General features: G+C 41.4%; 1 protein-coding gene across 3 annotated transcripts in view; it reads left to right on the plus strand.

Moving 5' to 3' along the window:
• The window catches only part of ABLIM1 (actin binding LIM protein 1), a 209437-nt gene that overhangs the window by 7774 nt on the left and 182827 nt on the right, over window positions 1-18836 (plus strand). The window contains exon 1 of one of the 3 annotated variants that reach the window (XM_051618222.1): window positions 4988-5184. The exons of the other annotated variants lie outside the window; for them this stretch is intronic. Within the exon in view, the coding sequence (XP_051474182.1) occupies window positions 5172-5184 (13 nt within the window). The 5' untranslated portion in view covers window positions 4988-5171. Of the gene's footprint in view, window positions 1-4987; window positions 5185-18836 lie in introns of those variants that run through there. 3 annotated transcript variants of the gene reach the window in all.

Here is an 18836-nt window from a genome sequence, read left to right on the forward strand (position 1 = left end):
AATTCAGTTTGGCCACAGCAAATTATTTAGAGTAAAGAGTAAATTAGGGCAGACAGTAAGATAAAGCCCTTGTTGATACAGATCAAAAACCTCTATTTTATAATTAACAACAAAGGCAGTTTATGGGATTGGCTCTGTATCACCTGAAGGTGTGCACTGAATACAAAGTCAGAAGAAAAAAATATTTAGGAGTCAAGATTCACAGCTCTTATTCATGGTACATCATATCTGAGCCTCTGTACAAATTTTGGGATTCTTGAGTCCAGTAGTCAATACTGACTTAGGATAACATAGGTTCAGTATTAATTTTTTTGCCATAAAAGTGCATATACCAGAGGCAATATGAAAGGTTGAATAACATGCAGAGAATTAAGCAAACTGGTTCTATGCAATGAAAAAATAAGGAAGATGACTTTGTGTTTTGTCTCACTCAGAGGAACTTTCTGACTTCCTTGTGTTATGATGATAAAGTCTCTTTATATGTGCATATTTGGGATATTGGTGGGGCAAAAAACTTGAATAAAGCATTTCTATTAATGTTTGCTGTGAGTAATTAGAGCTAAATTCTCCTCTGAAAGACATAAATGGGAACTTCTCAAAACAGATTAGTGGGAGCTGCTCTTGAAGCTCACTGAAGTCAGTGAAAGGCCACGTGTTTCTGTGAATATGCTGTCCATTACAGACTGCTTGCAGATTCTAGTAAGAGTCTTGCATTGAAAGTCAGAGAGCCAGCCTTCTTTCCTATCATTTCTGTCACAGAGAACTATTTATTGTGAGCTTATTAAGTTCTGATTCAAACATAAGACTTGGTAATGCTGTAGATTTTGTTCCTGTCTAGTATGACTGCTATAGGCCTGATTTCCCTAAGAGAGGAGCTAGTGGAGTGATGGTGGAACATGTAATAAAAGCTTGTAGAAAACCCCTGTAGTTTCCATCATTTTTCAGCATCCCAATATCAGTTCAGTGAAATAGATTATTCAGGCCAGTCCTGGCCATCCTTGCCATTTGCCTGACCCACAGAAGTTGTTCTTTGAAGCCTACTTCCATGAGAAGTTATCTGTTCTTCAAAAAAAACCACCAAAAAACCCCTAAGTTTTGTCACAATGATCTGATTTTATGAGGAAACTTACTTTGTTGTGCAATGATGGGTATGTTCTGACTGATTAGTTCTCTACATTATACAGAGATGTAATGCTGACTTCTGCCAAGTCATTCAGTAATTTTAATGAAAAGAATAAACATACGAGTGATTGGATCTTAATTATTTTTAAAACTACACTCCTATTTTTGCTTGTGACAAAAAGGGTCAAAAGTGATGAGGTACAAACAATGAGATCATAAACCTAATTTTCGTGGGAATCAATGCTATAAACCCCAGTAGTTTATTTTTTCTTTTTGAGGGAGGAGAGAGGGTAGAGAGAATGGCAGGGACTCTAGGGACTGGTACAAGCAAATTGTTGAAAAGCCAAAGCACAAAACTTGCAGTGATGTATTACATATCTACAGCATATTACAAAGATGGTACAGTGTCCAGCATTTGATGTCTGAGTCCTGATCCAAAAGCTACTGAAAAGCAGAAGGAGAGATTCTCATCCATGTTGCTGTGCAGATCATGAGTGGGGCAATAAATGGCTGTAAGAGCTCAGTAGCAATGAAGTTTTCACTTATAAAACTTACAGGTTAGCTACACATTATCATTCTTTTAAGAGATTTCTGTTTGTCTAAACACAGTTGACTTAATGTAAGGAAAACTGAATTTTCTTTTATCTATTGATGCAGTGGCTAAGTGACAGCAAGGTATGCTGCACAGACAATCCAGTAAAATATTTAGGATACTTTTCTTTGAAGATTTAAGTTCTACTCTTTGCTCTGATGTAGATTTTCTGTGTGACTTGGGAAAACATACTAAGCTCCTCAAGGGCATTTAAACATCTGAAAATGACAATATGAGATTTGAAAACACTTTTTTTGGGTAAAATATATTAATCTGTTTGGGCACCTCAAAAAATCCCGAGCTTCTTGTTTGCATCTCTTAAAGCCCAAATACCTTTAAAAAATGTAGGGGGATCTTTTTCCACTATCTGAGTTAGAAGCTGCAGCTGTCTGTTCAGTCAATAGGAAAACGTCGGAAATAAGATCCTGCTTCCCAGCTGACTAATTCAGAACCCTCAGGTAGATGCCTGAAATAAAGTAATGTCAATCACTGCTCCTTAATGGACTTCTAAAGTAGTCAGGAAATGGCTCAGTCAATCCAACAGCTCAACAGCTTGCTGCTGCTCGACAGGATCATCTCTTTTCCCTCTAATGGTTCCTCCTCACCCCTTCCTGGCCGTACAGTTCTGTACTTGCCTTCTGTCAGCTCCACTGTTTATCTGAGCCTTTGGTTTCTTTCTCTATTCTTCTGCATCCTTATCTGGCAGGAAGCTAACCCAGTGCAAGAAAGTGAGCAATTCTTTGCTAGTTAATGAGCTAAAGTGGTTCCTTGAGGGTCAGAGGAGTGGTGATGGTGCTACAGTGAGAGGAGGAGCAGATAGACTGGAGTAAGAAAAGAGGGAGTACATGGGAGGGTATATGACACCCCCCCACCCCCCCCCGACTGCACAAGCAGCAGTGAACTCTTGGATTGGCTTGTCCATCTTCTCTGACTCAGCATCTCTTTTCTAACTCTCCGAGGTCTTCATCTGCAAAATAGTAATAATGGTGTCTCCCTTCTCTGTGCCTCCCTTTCCCACCTTCCTCAGCTCCCTGCCACATGCCCTAGGTATTGGCAGGATCTGAGACAGCAACTAGAGGAGCTGATTCAGCTGCACACATGCAGATTGCCTGACTCCTACTTGTGGCTAACGAAGACATGCCTTCCCACTGCAGCTTTTCTCCTTCATTTTAATTTATCTTCTTAAGTGATAATTGCTACAAAACTTGTAGGGTTGTAGAACTCTTTCTGAATTACACCTTTTAGTCAAATTAAGTTGAAATTCTCCATACCAAATCTGACAATTCTTGAAGGGAGCTTGATGGACAGACAGGAAAACTGTACCAGCCTCAATTCCTCAAGTCCAGAGAGCCAGATAAAAAGCTTTTTTTAATAACTGAGTGCTCCATCTTACCCATTTTAGAATTCCTTGACTAAAATGACTGTTGAACTTCTCTGTCTTAGAGACTTTACACAGTCAATGGAACAAACTTTTTGAATTCTATAGAAACCCAAGTTACAAATGCATTTCCCTTCCTACTTCCTAGCAGTATAAAGAAAGGAAGTTCTTCATTAAAAAGCTAATTTCTGCATGTTCCCAAGCCCTCTTTTTAAAGCCATCTATTTAGTATCACACAGCAGAACTCTGGATAGTGCTAGTTAGAAGCTCACTGGAGGAAGTGCATAGGAAATGACTCAAAAATACAAAATGCTGTCATACTACATTAACTGAGGAAAACCTTCGCTTTTTTGGGCAAGAAGGAAAACTTGAGTTGTTTACAAATGTAAAACTTTACTCATTTCAGAAAAGAAACTGTTTTCTAAGGGGATGTCAGATCTCCAACAAGGGATAATGCCATAGGAGTTGGGAAGGAGAAGAACTTGGAGATTTGTTTTATTCCTGCTGCAGGATTCAGAAACATTTGCATTGGGCAGCAGAACGGAATGACATGATGAGCTTGACTGAACTGAAGTGGGGGGGACATCGGTGTAATCCATGGCAAATAGAGCTGGTTATGACTAAAAGTTGTTGCCGTGGGTGAACACAAACACCAATTCAGACAAACAGGTGTGCTGGTTCTGTTCTTGTGCATGCATCACCTGATGAGAAGGTCCATTCTGCTGCTGCTCCCAAGCGTTCTTACACCTAAGCACTCCCTACTCGGTGGGCTCTGCCAGAGGGTTGGTCTGATGGAGGGGGTACCCTGGCTGGGGGCACTCAAGTCAGCAGTGGGAATGTGGGGTACATCTGTTCCTAGCACCCATCTCTGCTTCGTGGACACATGGTGATGCAATCCTCACCACCCTTCCTAGATACCAAGATTTTGGTAATTGTTTTTTTGGGTGGAAAAATTGTGTAGGCTTCTTGCTAGTATAAGGGTGCATTGTGTATGGCAGAGCAGAGTGGAGGAGTGTGATTCAGTCTTTCCTGTCGTGTAGTTTGCAGGGTGGCTCCTCACTCAGCATCACAGATTGTGCTTTCTGTTTCTTGGTTCATAGTTGCCCATTCTGAAATTGGTTAAGAGTCTGCTCTAATGTTTTAGTTTCACTGGACTGATGTGGTCTCATAACCTGTAATTCTTGACAGACCAGGCTGTTGTTTTGCTTAACTCTGGGCAGCACCTAATAAACCGGTGGCATAGGGGTATTCTTTTTGGTGTGGCTTGGAATTATTTGGCTTTATTGGTTTGGAGGCCAGGCTGCTGGGGAAGGGGTGTCTGCTAGATACTCATCTTGTTCTTCAGTAGCTCTGCAGTTGTTTGCTTGCAGCTTTTATTAAGGTGCCAGGCGGAAGCTGCATACTCTGTTCTGTATGTTAATGCCAAGATTGCTTTGCCAGGCATCGCTGTAATGTTTATGTGTATATACTATTTACATACAGATATGCAGCAGTATAGCTGCTATCCTCCGTCGCTGTTCGGTGCGTAGATTTCAAGTCGTGCCACAGACTTCAGCGTCAGGTCACAGCTGAGCTGTGCAACAGCACTGTCCGGGGTCCGGGGGGAAGACCCGTCTGTCCCGCACTTTCAGGAGCAGCTCTGGCGGTGCGTTTGCTCGAGCAGCCGCTGTCACCCTCCCCGAGCGCATCCCCATGCCGCGCTCGGCACCCCCGGCGGGTGACACCCCCCGCAGCCGCACCCGCGGCGGAGCTACCGCCGTGTCCCTCTGCCCCCCGCCCCGCCGGGCGCCGCTCCCGGCGCTCCGTCACGCCTCACGGGCCCCTCGCCCGGCCCTCCCGCCCCTTCCCTCCCTGCCCCGCCCCGCAGCCGGTCGGCGGCGGCACACGCACACACACGCACACACACACGCGCACACACGAGCGGGCTGACACTCGCCCACACGCCCCGCAGCGCGGCGGGCAGGGAGGACCCGCCCGGCCCTGCCCAGCGCCGCCGCCCCCGCATCGGCCGCCGCGGAGGGCGCGGGGCGGCGCGGACCCCGCGCCCCTCTCCTCGCCCCTCTCCTCGCCCGCCCAGCCATGTCTGCCAGAGGTGGGTCTCCGCCGGGCTCCGCGTCCCTGCCAGCGGCTCGGGCGCGGGCGGAGGAGCCGCGCTTGACCTTGCGCGCCTGGCCGTGCTGCAGTGCCGCGCTCGCTGCGCTTGGGCGGGGGTTGCGCGGGCGGCTTTGCGGAGCAGGGGGAGGCGAGGAGATTTCCCCTCACCGGGCGCCGTCTGCCCGGTCCCATTGTGCGTTTGGGGGGTGGCAGGGGCCCCGGAGCGGGCTGCCGCAGGGCTGAGCGCCGCAGAGCATCCTGCGGGGCGGGCACCCGCCGACCCCGCTTCGCCTTTCCCCGGCGCCCGGGGGGCGGCAGGGAGGTGCGGGCTTTGGTGCGGTTTAAATGGTGACGGGAGTGTATGTATGCGGAGAGAGGAGTATGGTGGTCAGGGGGCTTGGGGTCAGAACTCGGTGGTCATTGCTGCTTAGGAAATATTCGCGTGTTGGCACTGGTGTGTCTGCTGAGCCCTGGGGAGGCGTCTGGCTTGTTCCGTCGTTTGTCAAGCAAGTGCTTCTGTTGGGGCGTGGTGGTAAATCCAATCATCAGATGATACCTCTGGTGGGCATTTGCATCTGTCTTGAAATTTGCATTTTGAAGTTTTATTTCAAATTTGCATTTGTTTTAATAATGGCCTAAGCTCGAATAGCCTTTGTCCTTAGCACTCATTTGTGTATAGAATCTGACTGTGTTTGGTAATTCTGAGCTGGAGATGAGCAGATCAGCCCTCCTTGACTGCAGATCTTGTATTGTCCCAAACTTCTGCTTCCTATTTGAGAAACTGATGCAAGTGTGGCCCAAAGACTGGTGCTTTAGGGTTTGTTTGGTTTTTTTATTATAGTAAGTACCAATTAAAAAACTGGAGACATACATTTAAGCACTTTCTGAACGTTGTTGTAACAAAGCAGAAATAAACTTTTAAGCATCTCTTGAAGAGAGAAAATGACCTGCACAATAATCTCTGAATTGAAAAAACACTTTGTCAAAATTTTATATTACAAATCAACAAATCCCTGAATGTAGGGATATGTCTTATTCCATCATCCCTTTATTTCTCTGCATCTTCATGTATTAAGTGCTGCTCAGCATGGACCAGCTCCTTGATTTGCTTGGATTCCTGTTGATGTCCAAATGAGCTTCATGCACATGGAAGGCATTGTGTGACTGCTGAAAGGCTGTCAGCATTTTGTGGTTAGGACCATATTCCTAAAGCATCACACCCATTTTAGATATAAATAATAAATGGTGTTAGAGCACCATAATTCTTTGTGGCACAATAGAATTCTTGCTTTAGGAAGAAATGGACTGTATCAGTCTCCAAAGAATCAATTTCTGGAAGAACACTGAAGAGATCAGCATCAGTGCTGTGCTAAGGCTGCATTAGGACTTGTGGGGAAAACCCAGTGAAGCTTCATAATATGGATTGGATTGGTTGTCTTCACAGGGGTACTATGATTTGGGGAAGCAACAGAAAAACTTCACAATTTCAAGGCTGCAGATGACTCCCCAAAACTGAACTGCATGGAATGGGAAGCCAGGGAATATTTCCACTGGTCATATTCCCTATTCCTCCACCCCCCATCCTTCTTTCCTATTCATCTGCACAACACATTATGTTTGATTCCTTCATTCTGCTGGAGAGCTGCCTGGAGAAGAAAGGTGAATTCTTTCCCAGCCTCTCCCCTGCCATCTAGTTTTTTCAGAGTAATTAATTGGAGAGATTGTGTCCTTAGGACTTTAGGGAAGCAGTGAATAAGATTCATAAAAGAGATTAAGATTTTGATTTCTGTTGATACCTACTTTTCAACTTTAACAAATGGACTTATTTGGAAAATAAGTGTGTCTGTGCAAGTACATACAGAGTTATTCAGTACTGACCAAAGGCTGTTTGAGTATAAAGCAGTACAGACCACTGGTATTATTAACTATTTTAAACACTACTGTTGTTAAAATTTTACAGATTAATTTACTTTTACACAGTTACATGGGATGATAGGTCTTAATGAGGTTACTCATGAGAATGTAGCTCGAATAAGAAGTAAATCTTGAAGGGATTAGGGCTTTGTTCACATGTCAGATAGGGACCCTTTGCTTCATGAAGGCAGATTGCCTCATGCATATGCAGTCTCATTAAAACCACTGTATCATTAGGGTCTGCATGCTCAGCAAATATTGATTTTTAATATTTTATGTCATGTTAAGCTGTCCAAAAGGTGATCATTATGATTCTGAATGCATCAGGCACTTGGAGCTGTATGCATGTTGATTAAATACCAAGCATGACAAGAACAGCAAAAAAGTTAAACATTCACCTGTGGCATTTTTATTACTATGCTAGAGAAAATATTCAAGGGATAGTAAAAAACATCAGAGTATTATCAGTGTTCAATCTGTTCAGCTCTCTGTTCATCTCTTTTGCTCCAGGAGGCAGCATGGTCTAGTGAACTGACTGCAACAGATGACAGAAGAGACTCCTGAAATCCAGCAGTACCTCTGTACTTTTGCACAGTTCCTTTTAACTCTTCTGCTCCAGTTCCCTATTGTTACCTAACCAAAACTACCCATATAGTCAAGGACATTATGATAGATTCTAAATAAATACATACAATATAACAAATAAGAAAAAAATAATATAATTTTGCTTTGAATAGAACTCTGGATCCAGAGTTTTATGCTTCCCTCCTTGTACAATAATGGAAATAATGGTTGCTAAATTTTTCAGAGGAGTTGCTGAGTCAACTACTGGCTCACCAGTGTTTTAAGATTAATTCTCTAAAATTTTCCTATATTTCTTCCACCCTTCACAGACTAGGTTGTTGCAGCCTTTCATGCCTGCCCCTCACCTCTTGCTCTTAGGAAAATGTAAGGTCTCTAACATTCTTCCAGCACTTTCCTCATCGTACAACTCCAGCAGATGCTTTGACCAAATGCCATATGAAGCAGCACAGATGAGTATTCCCAGAAATTTGAACAAATAAATAATTTTGAAAATCTGGTGATAGAACTGGAAGCTGAAACGAACTTTGAAAATCTCTTTTTCCTTCCCTGTCAAGTTGGAGTCCTTCCCAGGGTACTCTCACGACCTGCTCTGCAGCCCGTTGGGATCAGTGGAGAGCTGCCATTGACGTCAGTTGGGCTTTTCAGTTTTGCAGTTTGCAAAAGGCTTCATATTCTACTTTCAGCTGTTGTTAAGTAGTTGCTATTAGGACTCATACATGGCTGAATTTGGGTGTTGCAGTAAGCCTTATAGATTCTTGCTTACCTAAGGGCTTGTTTGCAAAGAGCTGTAAATTCTCTAGATGAAAGATGTTTTTCTAAAGCCACGTATAACTGTGACCTACTTGTGCATGTTATCTCAAACTGCTTAAAAACTGTCTAAACTACTTGTTATCATGAAAGTCCAAGTTAATGGAAAATGGCTATTTTTAACTATTATAATCTTCAGTTATGCTAGAGCAAACAAGCAGAAATAGTAGTGTTTGGTATGGTCAAATACAAAGAACTTTACTAATTATTTTTTTCTAAATGTTGAAAGAATTAGCACAAGCTGTATTTAGTCCAGTGGGCAACTTCTTCAAGAAAGCAAAGATATGCAAAAGATGAAGTTTATCAATAGTGGTATCTTTTCAGGTTTTTTTTGTTTGTTTGTTTGTTTGTTTTGTTTGGGTTTTTTTGTGTGTGTGCAATAACAGCAATCACTGAATTTTGGCAGAAACCAATGTTACAGAAATATTATTTTTGTTGAATATTAACAGGTTGTGCTGTGCCACTCTGATGTTGCAAGTGTGGGTGTTGTAGAGAAGGAGGTAATTAGATTTTTTTAGCCTACACAGTAGTGAAAGTAGTAGGGTTGTTTATTTTAAGAATTTATTTTATACTACAATCTTTGTGTTTTTCTATGTGATTTTCTATCAAGCGTAGATAAAACGCTTCTCGTTTCAGACAAATAAATCACTGTTAATGCAGATGTGAGGGAAGCTTTGTCCTCGTTTTACAGGTGAGACAAGGACTGAAATGACCTTTTTCTTCTCCCTGAATCTCAGAGCCAGGTCAGAACAGGGCAATTTTCACCTTCTGTGCTTAGGTTTCTTGTTTCTTCTTACACAAGTTGACGATAGATTCCTAACAGAAGATTATAAACTTCATCTCATTACATTTTGCTCTGGTAACAGTTGTTTCTTCATCCACACTATGCACTTCACTTGATTGATTTGCCTCACAGCTGTGAACTTTTGTGTGAGGAAATCACAGGTCTTTTCAATGAGTTATTTACATGCCACACCTTGAGCTTCTACATATCCCACCAGTAACCTTCCTTTTTCTTTTCCAAATTTTCAAACAGCAGTAGACATGGCTGCTGTTGCTGGCAGTGATGGGTTTGATTGAGATCTATGCTGCCTGGTTGAAAAACTATATGCTGGGATCTTCTGGTAAATGTTTTGTTGTGGTCTCTGTGTTCACAGTAATATTGCTTATACCTGAAGGAACCAGCCACTTGAGAGGTGGCGATGTAGCCTGCTTTATCTTTTTTGAAACCTATTACTGTGTTTTTCTTGTTGTCAGAGGTATTTTTTTCAGGCATGTAATAATGAGTTGTTACTTCAGTCTGTGGCGTGACTGGGACGTGGCTATCACCAAGCGCTCTCAGGCCAAGAGACCTGCAGGGTGGGTGCAATTTTAGCATGTTTAAAGTTAATCATTGTAGCTTTAAAAGATTCCAGTCCTAGTGTGTTCCACCATTTGCCTTGGCATAATGCTCCATAGCCTGAAGGAACATGTTCCTGGCAGGGCTGGGTGCTCTGCAGCAGTACCTGACACAGAGCTGTGGGTGCAGTCATGCTGACATAGCTGTTTCCTACTTGGAATACCTATGCAGTGCAGAATTTGGAGCTGGCTCTGGAGGTTTTTCTTTCCCCAGCTTTTGTCCTGAATTTCTTCTGTACTGATTTCCTACTGTAATTTAATCCTATCTGTACTTTCTGTTTCTTTCTTCCAAATACATGTCATGACTGACTTTTTGTTCTCCACTTGCTCATTTTAGGGCTTGAACCTCAATTTAGTGGCTCAGCACCTGGATTGTCACTGCAAACTGTACTTCTCTCTAAATGAGAATCAGTAGCTGCAGTTGAATGTTTAGGCCTGGTAGAGCTTCAGTTTTGATGGGGAAGAAGAATATTTTTGCTGAGGTATCTCACTGCAAACAGCAGTATGTCTGTCTTTTAAGCTGCTCTTTTTAAAGTTTTGCCTTTTGTCTCATTTCTTTTTTCCCTCTCAACAAAGCTTAGTCTGTGCTGTTTTACTTTTGTGATTAAAGAAAATTAGTCCTGAATGCATGGAAAAAGTTGCATAGACTAATGGCAACAACAAGAGGAAGCTGGGACAATGAGGTAGAGTCTATTTTAGATGCATGGCTTTGAAAGGAATTGCACAGAAGGAAAATTAGCATCAGCTTATGGATGGAAAAGCCAGCAAAATTACTTTTAGGGGAGAACATCAGAACCTCATGTGTTTTGCAGTCTCTGAAAGCAATCTTTTGGAGATTTCTCTCTTCTCTATCTTTTAATAGGCTTGAATATTTTTAATTATTTTTACTCTAATCTGTTAATAATTGAAGATGAAAAATACACATGGTTAGTTCATGTGACTGGTTAGTTTTGCAGTGTAAAGGCAGAAACATACAGCAGGAAGCAGACTGGTCTGTAAGTTCTGAGAACAACAAGTAGCCCCTGATATTTTTCTATCACATACTGTTAGGCTACAATGTCTTTATAATTAGGTGTTTTTCTTCATTAAAACCCAAGGAAAACTCCTAGACAATATACAGTAATAGCAGAGAAGAACTCTGTGAGACATATTTTTTTAGATGCTGAACCCTTATTGTGGCATGTTTTCAGCAAGAACTTCATTTTTAGAAGCTAAAACCCAAATAAGAGTCCCAATCCTGTAAACATTATTGTGTGATACATTTGTTATTTTTACCAGTCCCATATGTTATGTGAAGAAATACTTCAGTTGTAAACAAGGTTGGAACAGACAGGCTTCAGCAAGGTACCCCTGTGATGGAGGAATCTTCTGCTCTCTTTTTCCCATTTGTAAGCCAGAATTGGCACTTTGAGGAGTCAGTTGGTTCCACATAAACCGTGCAACATGGCTGCCTCCAGAATGCAGTGCCTGCTGTTCACATGCACACACTGGAGTTAGACTTAAATTCAGGGTGGGGCCGATTGTGTGGAGCTTTAGTGAGAGCTGAATATCAGCTACTTGCCTGATTACCTGCCCAATTTCTTGTGTGGGTTTTGCAGCCTGTATGGTCTTGGAGCTACTTCCCCACGGCTGCTTCCCCACTTCACGTTTGTTGGAAACTATGAATCTGTTCATCTGGGCTCTACATTTTGAAGTGCGCAGAGGATCTGTTGTCATCATTGTAAAAAAGCACAGATGTGTAAAAAAGTATGATGAGCTGGAGTGTTTTATGGCCCCACTGTGTTCTCTGTCTCCAGAGAGGTGGGGCTGGGATCTTCTTGCTGTGCTGATAGGGTTACTTTGAGAGATACACAGGGGAGACGCCTGGTCTGAGCACCCCTAAGAGACTGAGGGGTGCTCTGGATGGGAGCATGAAATAGGAACCATCCAGAAGACTGTTCTCACAGGTGAGACAAAATTTCCTTCTTTTATTCCCCCCTCCCCCCCTGTGGTATATTTACAGTTTCAACTTGGAGGGTGGTGCAAGTAAACTTGCAAGTCCAAGCCAGGCAGCAAATTGTGAGGTTCTGACTCCCTGGAGTTTTTAGACCAGCACTCAACTCTTTTTGGAGCATGCTGAAAAGTGCAGTATGTGTGGCTGTTCACTGACAGAGACAATGATGTCTTTTTCATTCTCATAGACTTTTTCTTGGTGACTTCTTGGCATGGCACTTAGCAGTGAAACTCTTGGAGACAGGCCAGAGCAGTGAGTGGTTTTATCACAGTCGACTTTACAAGGATGGCATGAGAAGAAGTTCTTGTTTACTGCTTCCTTACTAATAAAGGTATTTTATTCTTTCTGGAATGGCAAAACAGATGATGTATTGACATGGAGATTGACACATTTTAATCCAATTGCAAACCTGAAATAGTTTCTGTATCGTTTATATAGTACTTACTATTTCCTTTGGTATACCTGGAACCTCAGTTTAATTATTTCTAATGTGCTCTCATTTTATCTACTATTTCCTCCAATATACATCTTGCATGAGTAAGGACTGTGGGATTTCACTCAATGATAGAATTCTGTTTTAATTACTGTTATTACAAAGCTGAGTTTGTTTCTATCACATCAGACTCATCTGAGGCATCTTTGATCAACAGAGAAGTCAGCAAAACTGCTGTTAAATTATAATTTCCTTTTAAGTAGTGATGAAAGTTCTCAGTTTATTTTTGGCATTAAAAAATCTGGGAGATAACCAGGTTAGATAGGAGCTGAAACCTAGTTAATGATAAAGGAACATAGCTAAAAGAGTCTAACAGCTCTGAATAAGATGTTCCAGCTCTAGCTCTCTGTGACCCTACATACACAGAAAATGTAGAACAGTTTATCCCAAAGTACTGGTGTTCTCTGGTCTCCTGAATTGCCCCTTCTGTTAATCTGTGTTTGTGGAAGAGTTGACTTCAGTAGAGACTGTGTAAGGTGAATGAATGTGATAGAATTAGGGTGTTAAAGAAGAGATGGATTTAGGACTTGCTGTTTCTCTGAAGAGAATAATGAATACTGTGTTCAGTGGAACAGGAATATAGTTGAGCCTGTGGTCAATAGAGAATGTGGAAATCAACAGCTTTCTCAGAATGAAAAGTGAAAGGAGAAAAAACTTTTTTTCTTAGGTGAAAGCACAGCTGAGTGAAGCACAAATCTAGGCACCCTTAAAATTAGGTTTAGTTGCAAAAGGAATTGTGCTGAGCATTACCTGTGTAGTAATGTTTTATGCCTATTAACAATACTCAACATAATATAAGTATCCTAATATTCTGTGCTGAGGCCTTTATTCCAGTCAGAAGGGTGTGTACACGCATGAGCAGGCTGTGCTGAGGTGTGTCTGGATGCCTCTGTTCCACAAAAGGAAATCTGCAGGTGTCTTGAGTGGTTTATAATGAGCAGAACTGTAAGACCTATTATCTTGGACTGGAATTGTGCCTAGTTTTTGTTTTCTTTTTAATCTTAGTTTCACCTGTTCTCATGAATATTCTCTACATATAAATGCAAATACACAGGACAGAATTTGAATGTTTCTATGGTCTGCTGCTGCTGTTGTATAATTTTATCTGTTATTGTCCTAGTAAGCCAATAAAACAATTAAATTATAATCAGACGATCCATTAAAAACCTCTGGCATATATAAATAAGGACAAAACATTGCAAGAAGACAATATTGTTATGTAATAATGTGGCTATGCAAAACTGTTTATTCTACCTTATGAGCTAGAGATGATCCCAAAATTATCCAGTCCAGACTTTGATCTAAGGAGGAATAATAAAACTTTAATCATTGTTGAACTGGCAGTTTCTATAAAAAGCCTATGTCTTGTTTCTCTCATAGTTTTACTGACTTAATCCAAAATAACTGATGAAAGACTTTGGTGGTTGCAGCTTAGGGATGCTTTCTGACTTGACCTGAAGTAATCTGTGTCCAAAAATGCCTACAAATATTTTTTTTTCTATTTTATGCTGGCAGATGTTTTAGTGTTTAAGATAAATTACAAAAATGTTTTGTGTACTTAGATGTGCAATGCACATTTGGAGTCTGATTTTTCAGAGAAAGAGGCTCTGATTAACTGATTATGTGAATAAATAACGTGATTGATTTACAATAAAATTCTGATGCCGTTTCTTGCTTGCTTTCTTTCTGAAAATTTCTAAATTTTAAATGGAATGGCCAACGTCTTTGGATTTCCTATAGTTACCACAGTGATACTATGTTTCTTTCTATACTTGCAACATAGTAAACAATTTCCTACATCTTTCTATAGGAAACAGCAGTTGTGATGTTTTCCTTTAGAGCAGCAGCTGGACAGTGGCAAGTTTTTCAAGGTTTGATCTTTTAAAACTAGGAAGGAAGGAAGGAAGGAAGGAAAATGGCTGAAAACTTCATCTCAAATGGCAGTTGATTTTAGGATCTTGAATGTATTTTGTACATCTAGGTATAACATGACCTCAGTTTGTGGGTAACATAGGGGGTTTTCAAGTCTATGTGTCAGGGATGTTGAGAGGTTCACGTGATGTTTGGTATAGTGTTTCGAGAGTCAAGTGCCCTGAAAGAGCAAGGTATTGTTCTTCCTTTGGCCAGGCTGCCGTGGCTCTGGGCACTTGGCTTGTTCTACGTGGTTTGAGGGTCTGAAGAGGTTCAGCAAGGCTAGACTGAACCTTCCCCTTCTTTTGCTGAGGGTTTTCCTGCTGCCTGGCTCCCTGCTTGATGCAGATAATCTGTGGATCTGAAGTCTTCTTTAATAACACTGGTCTTGTGTTTTGGGCAGTAAATCTGATTGAGTTAAATGTGCTCAAAATTTAGGTTTGGGGGATTTTGTAGCTTTTTGCAAAAGCAATTTCTCCCGCTTTCGCTTGTCCTCTGTTGACAGCTTTTGTCGATACTGGGACTTCTCATTTTTCCTTTCTGCAAGGCACACAGGCCAAGCAGACCGGTACTATAAGATGCACTTTATTCTCTGTCAATTATTGCCACTATGTATTTGTCAAAAGCAAAAAGACTATGTGCCTGAAGGAGGATTAAGAACCCTACCAGCTTGCTATTTATGATGCTCAGGAGGTATTTTTAGAAGAGTTTGTTGGTGCTGCTGCCCAAGGGAATGGCTGAGAGAGGGTAGGTCAGGAGGCAGCCAGTGGAAACTAATGAACAGGGAAGGGGTAACCCCAGCAAAGATCACTTGGGTGTTCATGTGCATGTGTCTGAATGTGTATGTGTACACATAAACAGATTTGGAGTCTATGTATAGGAAATAACTAAAGAAACTGTAATCACCTGTTCTCACTGCAGCCATGTGAAAGAAGGGAGGGGGTTAATTCATGCTCTGTTCTACACAATTCCTGTTCCTGAGAAATTATTGGAGTTATGTGGAATGTTTTTTTGTGTGATACTCAGTTTCCATAGCTGAACCCTCCCTCCAAATGTACAGGTCCAGCAAGATCTGTGTGTAACTAATACAGATTATGACTCAGTTTTCTAAGGTCAAGATTTGGCCTTGTTCTGCCCTGGTTAAATTTGCTGTCTACACTTTCCTCTGGAGACTGAGAAGTCATGAGAGCAGTGAGTGAAGGAGACAGTGAGTGAGAGCTGTAGAGAGTGGAAGAGGAATAGAAGGGCACCTGAGAAAGGGGAGCGAAAGACATACTTAAAGCAGAGTGAGGTGAGTGAGTATACATGGAAATCAAGATGGTACTGAGGCAGAACTGACACACACCAGAACTGGCCCTGGACCTAATACAGATTAAAAGTGATGGGAGTAGAGAATGTTTGGAGAGTTACAGAACGGAGTTTTAAGTGTTCTGATGTAAAAAAAGCTTTTTGTTTTTATTTCTTTGGGTTTTTTTCAGACACTCCAAGCAACCCAGTGGTTAGTCAAGAGGAGTGTGTGCTGGAATAACTGTCCTTATAATTGCTGCAAATATTTTTGTAATTTTCTAAAGGGAGCAGAGGGAAGTACTGGTTGGTAATCGCCTGAGGAAAAACTCTTGGCTGCCTAAAACCTCCGAACACTTCACAGACTTATCTAGGAGCTGGTGCTCTGCCAGATCCTATTTTTAAGCAATTAAGTTTCTCTCCCAGCTTTATGGAGTTGTGCTTCTCTAGCAACATCACACAAGCTTATGGGCCTGGAGTCAAGGGCTTGGAAAGGGAGAGGGAAGCACGTGTTGCAAGCATGTGACTTTTGAGGGGAAAAATACAAAATGGAATTTGGTGCCATGTTTCTGTGTTTGCAGAGGAAAGAGCTGATTGTCAGTGAGACTGAACAGCTCCAGCCCTGGTGTGTTTCCATCCTGCTGAGTGACACAGTCTGTGTTGCTACTTACAAGCAGATTCTACTGCTGTTTTGCATGAATACATAGTTAGTTTTTTTCTTACTAATGCTTTCTATGCACAACAAGTTGATGTTTCAAACAGAAGTATGACAAGATTTCCTAGGGCAATCAGGAAACCCTGTTAACTGGGGTATTTTCCACTAGGAATTGGAAGTTAAAAGCCTTTCTAAAGTGGTTGCTTTCCTGCTTTATATGTCTTGAAAATGTCAGTCAGTGCTGTTGGTTACACTTGCACATAGTATTCTGTAGTATCTGAGGGTGAGACAGACAGCAATTAGATCTTTCCCAAGTGCTTAAAAAAAGAATCAGCATGTCTTTTATTTCTGATCTATGTCTTGCCTGAATGACTATTTAGAAACAACAGTGCTTATTTTATGGGCAAAGAGTATATTGATAAAAAGTATTTTTGGTAGCAGAGCTCTTTGAAGACAAGCTGTATCTCTTGTGCTGTGTAAATCTGGAATAACTGTGGAGTAATTCCAGATTTGTGCTAATCAGAGAGATGAATTGGTCAGATTTCTAGTCGTGAAATAAAGTAGAGGAAAACACAAGAACAGAGGAATGGTTGTAGAGATGGTTCATCCTGCCTTGAGGCAGGAGGAGACACAAAGCTTTTTTGAGTCCCTTGTACCATTAGTAAGTGTTTTGCAATTTAGAAGGTTCTGTGCTATGGAATATACAGGTTTATTCAGCTGTGTTTGGTCTGAACCCCTATGTTGGAGACTTTGTTTAAAACAAGTGGGTTTGCATGCCCGTTTATATGTGACAGCAGTACAGGGAGCCTCAATAGAAATTGATGTTTAGAAATTTAGTTGATAATGAAGATAGTTATACTTTGACATGAGTAAAATAATGTTGATTGTGTATACAATGATTCTTAAGCTTCATGAAGGTGAATTAGTGTTCCCCCCATTTGAAACTATAAAGGTAGGCATTGTGATTGCTGGGGAGTCTTTTGCCCTGGCAGTTACAAGAATCTAGGTAAAAATCTCTTACTTCCTCCACAGTCTGCTTTATCTGATCTAGGACATGCTAGATAACAAGCTATCCAAAAAGGAAGGTGTGAAAATTACTTTTAGCTGTTTCTAGAGTGTACTGACTGATGTCAGATGTAGGTTAGTGCAGTGGAATTCTCTTGCCATCCTGGCAGCCACGTTGGAAAACTGCTGGAGAAATAAGGAACTCTACAAATTGTGTGTGCATGTATATAGGTGCTTTTATTCAGTTCTTCATGATCAGCTGCTGCTGCTTATGATTTGTGGGTTAGCAGAACCACAGGCTAGGACCCATTTTTTTGCCTAGTGCATAGTTTGCTTTCTAGTCATGCCTTCTCTAAAGGAAGTATGTGGATATAGTTGGGTTTTAGTTTTAATGACTCTTTGAAATAGCTTGTATGCCAGTAGGGGCATGAAAGTCTTACCTCTAATTTAGAGCATGGTGGCTTTCCGTCTTGGAGGACATAAACTCTGTCAGCAGGATGAAGAGAGCTGAGAGGTTGTTCAGTAGCTAGGGGCAGAGATTTATTGCATATTTTTATTGCATGTTCATCTTTTCATCACCTTTTGCAGAGTAAATACCTTGCAAAAGTGAGCTATGAAAGGGAAGGCAGCTTAAGGCAGCTTGTTGCATTATGTTTTCTGATGCTGAGTTAATGTTCCCACTTTGATTTCTTCTGCCTTTTTTTTTTTTTTTTTTTTTTTTAAAGCAGATATTTAGCAATGGCTTTTTTTCAATTTATTTGGCTTTTGACCATCTGGAGCTGAGCAGAGCTTTAGTCATGCAGGGAAGCTGTGTTAAGTGGAGCAATGTAGCGGCCGGATTCAACTCTAATGTAAGCACAGTGGAATTAGTAAAGTCACATTAGGATTGGACTGGGTCCTTCAGGTGGCTGTTTGCTATGCAATCTGCTGAGAAATTTAATCTTGTTTTCTCAGCTCTGAAGGAGCTTGGTGTGAAGATGCTTGAGATGCTTGGGGTGAATTGCCGGACAAGTAAATGGAAACCAGGAAGATAATTTCCAGTATTTTGTTTCTATATAGGTCAAAACAAATAAGAAGTACTTCTTTCTTGGTAATGCTCTGTAGGGCACTTGGGACCTGCTAATTGCCCAGAGCCTATACTTCTAAACTGCATTTAGGGTGCATCTTATTCCCAGATATCTCCCCAAGCCCTCTGTTGCTGTAGCTTTCTGCCCTAGCTTTTCCAGAGAGATGGCCCCAAAAGCAGAAGAGAGTGAATGCAGCATTACTGGGTGGTTGAATGACTTACTGCTGGCTTGTGTGTTGACTTTAATTCTGTGCTGAGTACAGAGGATGGTATTAGATTCAGTGGACAAGTTCCCTTGTATAACAGTATTTCTATTTCCTTGAAAATGAGCCTGTCAGCATCCTTCTGGGCTAAAATATATATTCAATACACGTTATTATTGTTGAGTTTTCCTTCTTTCATGGTTGTGATGTCCAGCTTCCTGTGAGGAAGAACAATACTTTCATGACACTTTCCCTCAACTTCTGAGTTGGCCTTGTGAGTGTTTTGTTAGGACCAGAATGAGATTGTCATGGTTACTTGAAGGCAGATATCAAGGT

Source organism: Apus apus, chromosome 4 (assembly GCF_020740795.1).
Source record: "Apus apus isolate bApuApu2 chromosome 4, bApuApu2.pri.cur, whole genome shotgun sequence".
In the NCBI taxonomy this organism is placed as follows: domain Eukaryota; kingdom Metazoa; phylum Chordata; class Aves; order Apodiformes; family Apodidae; genus Apus; species Apus apus.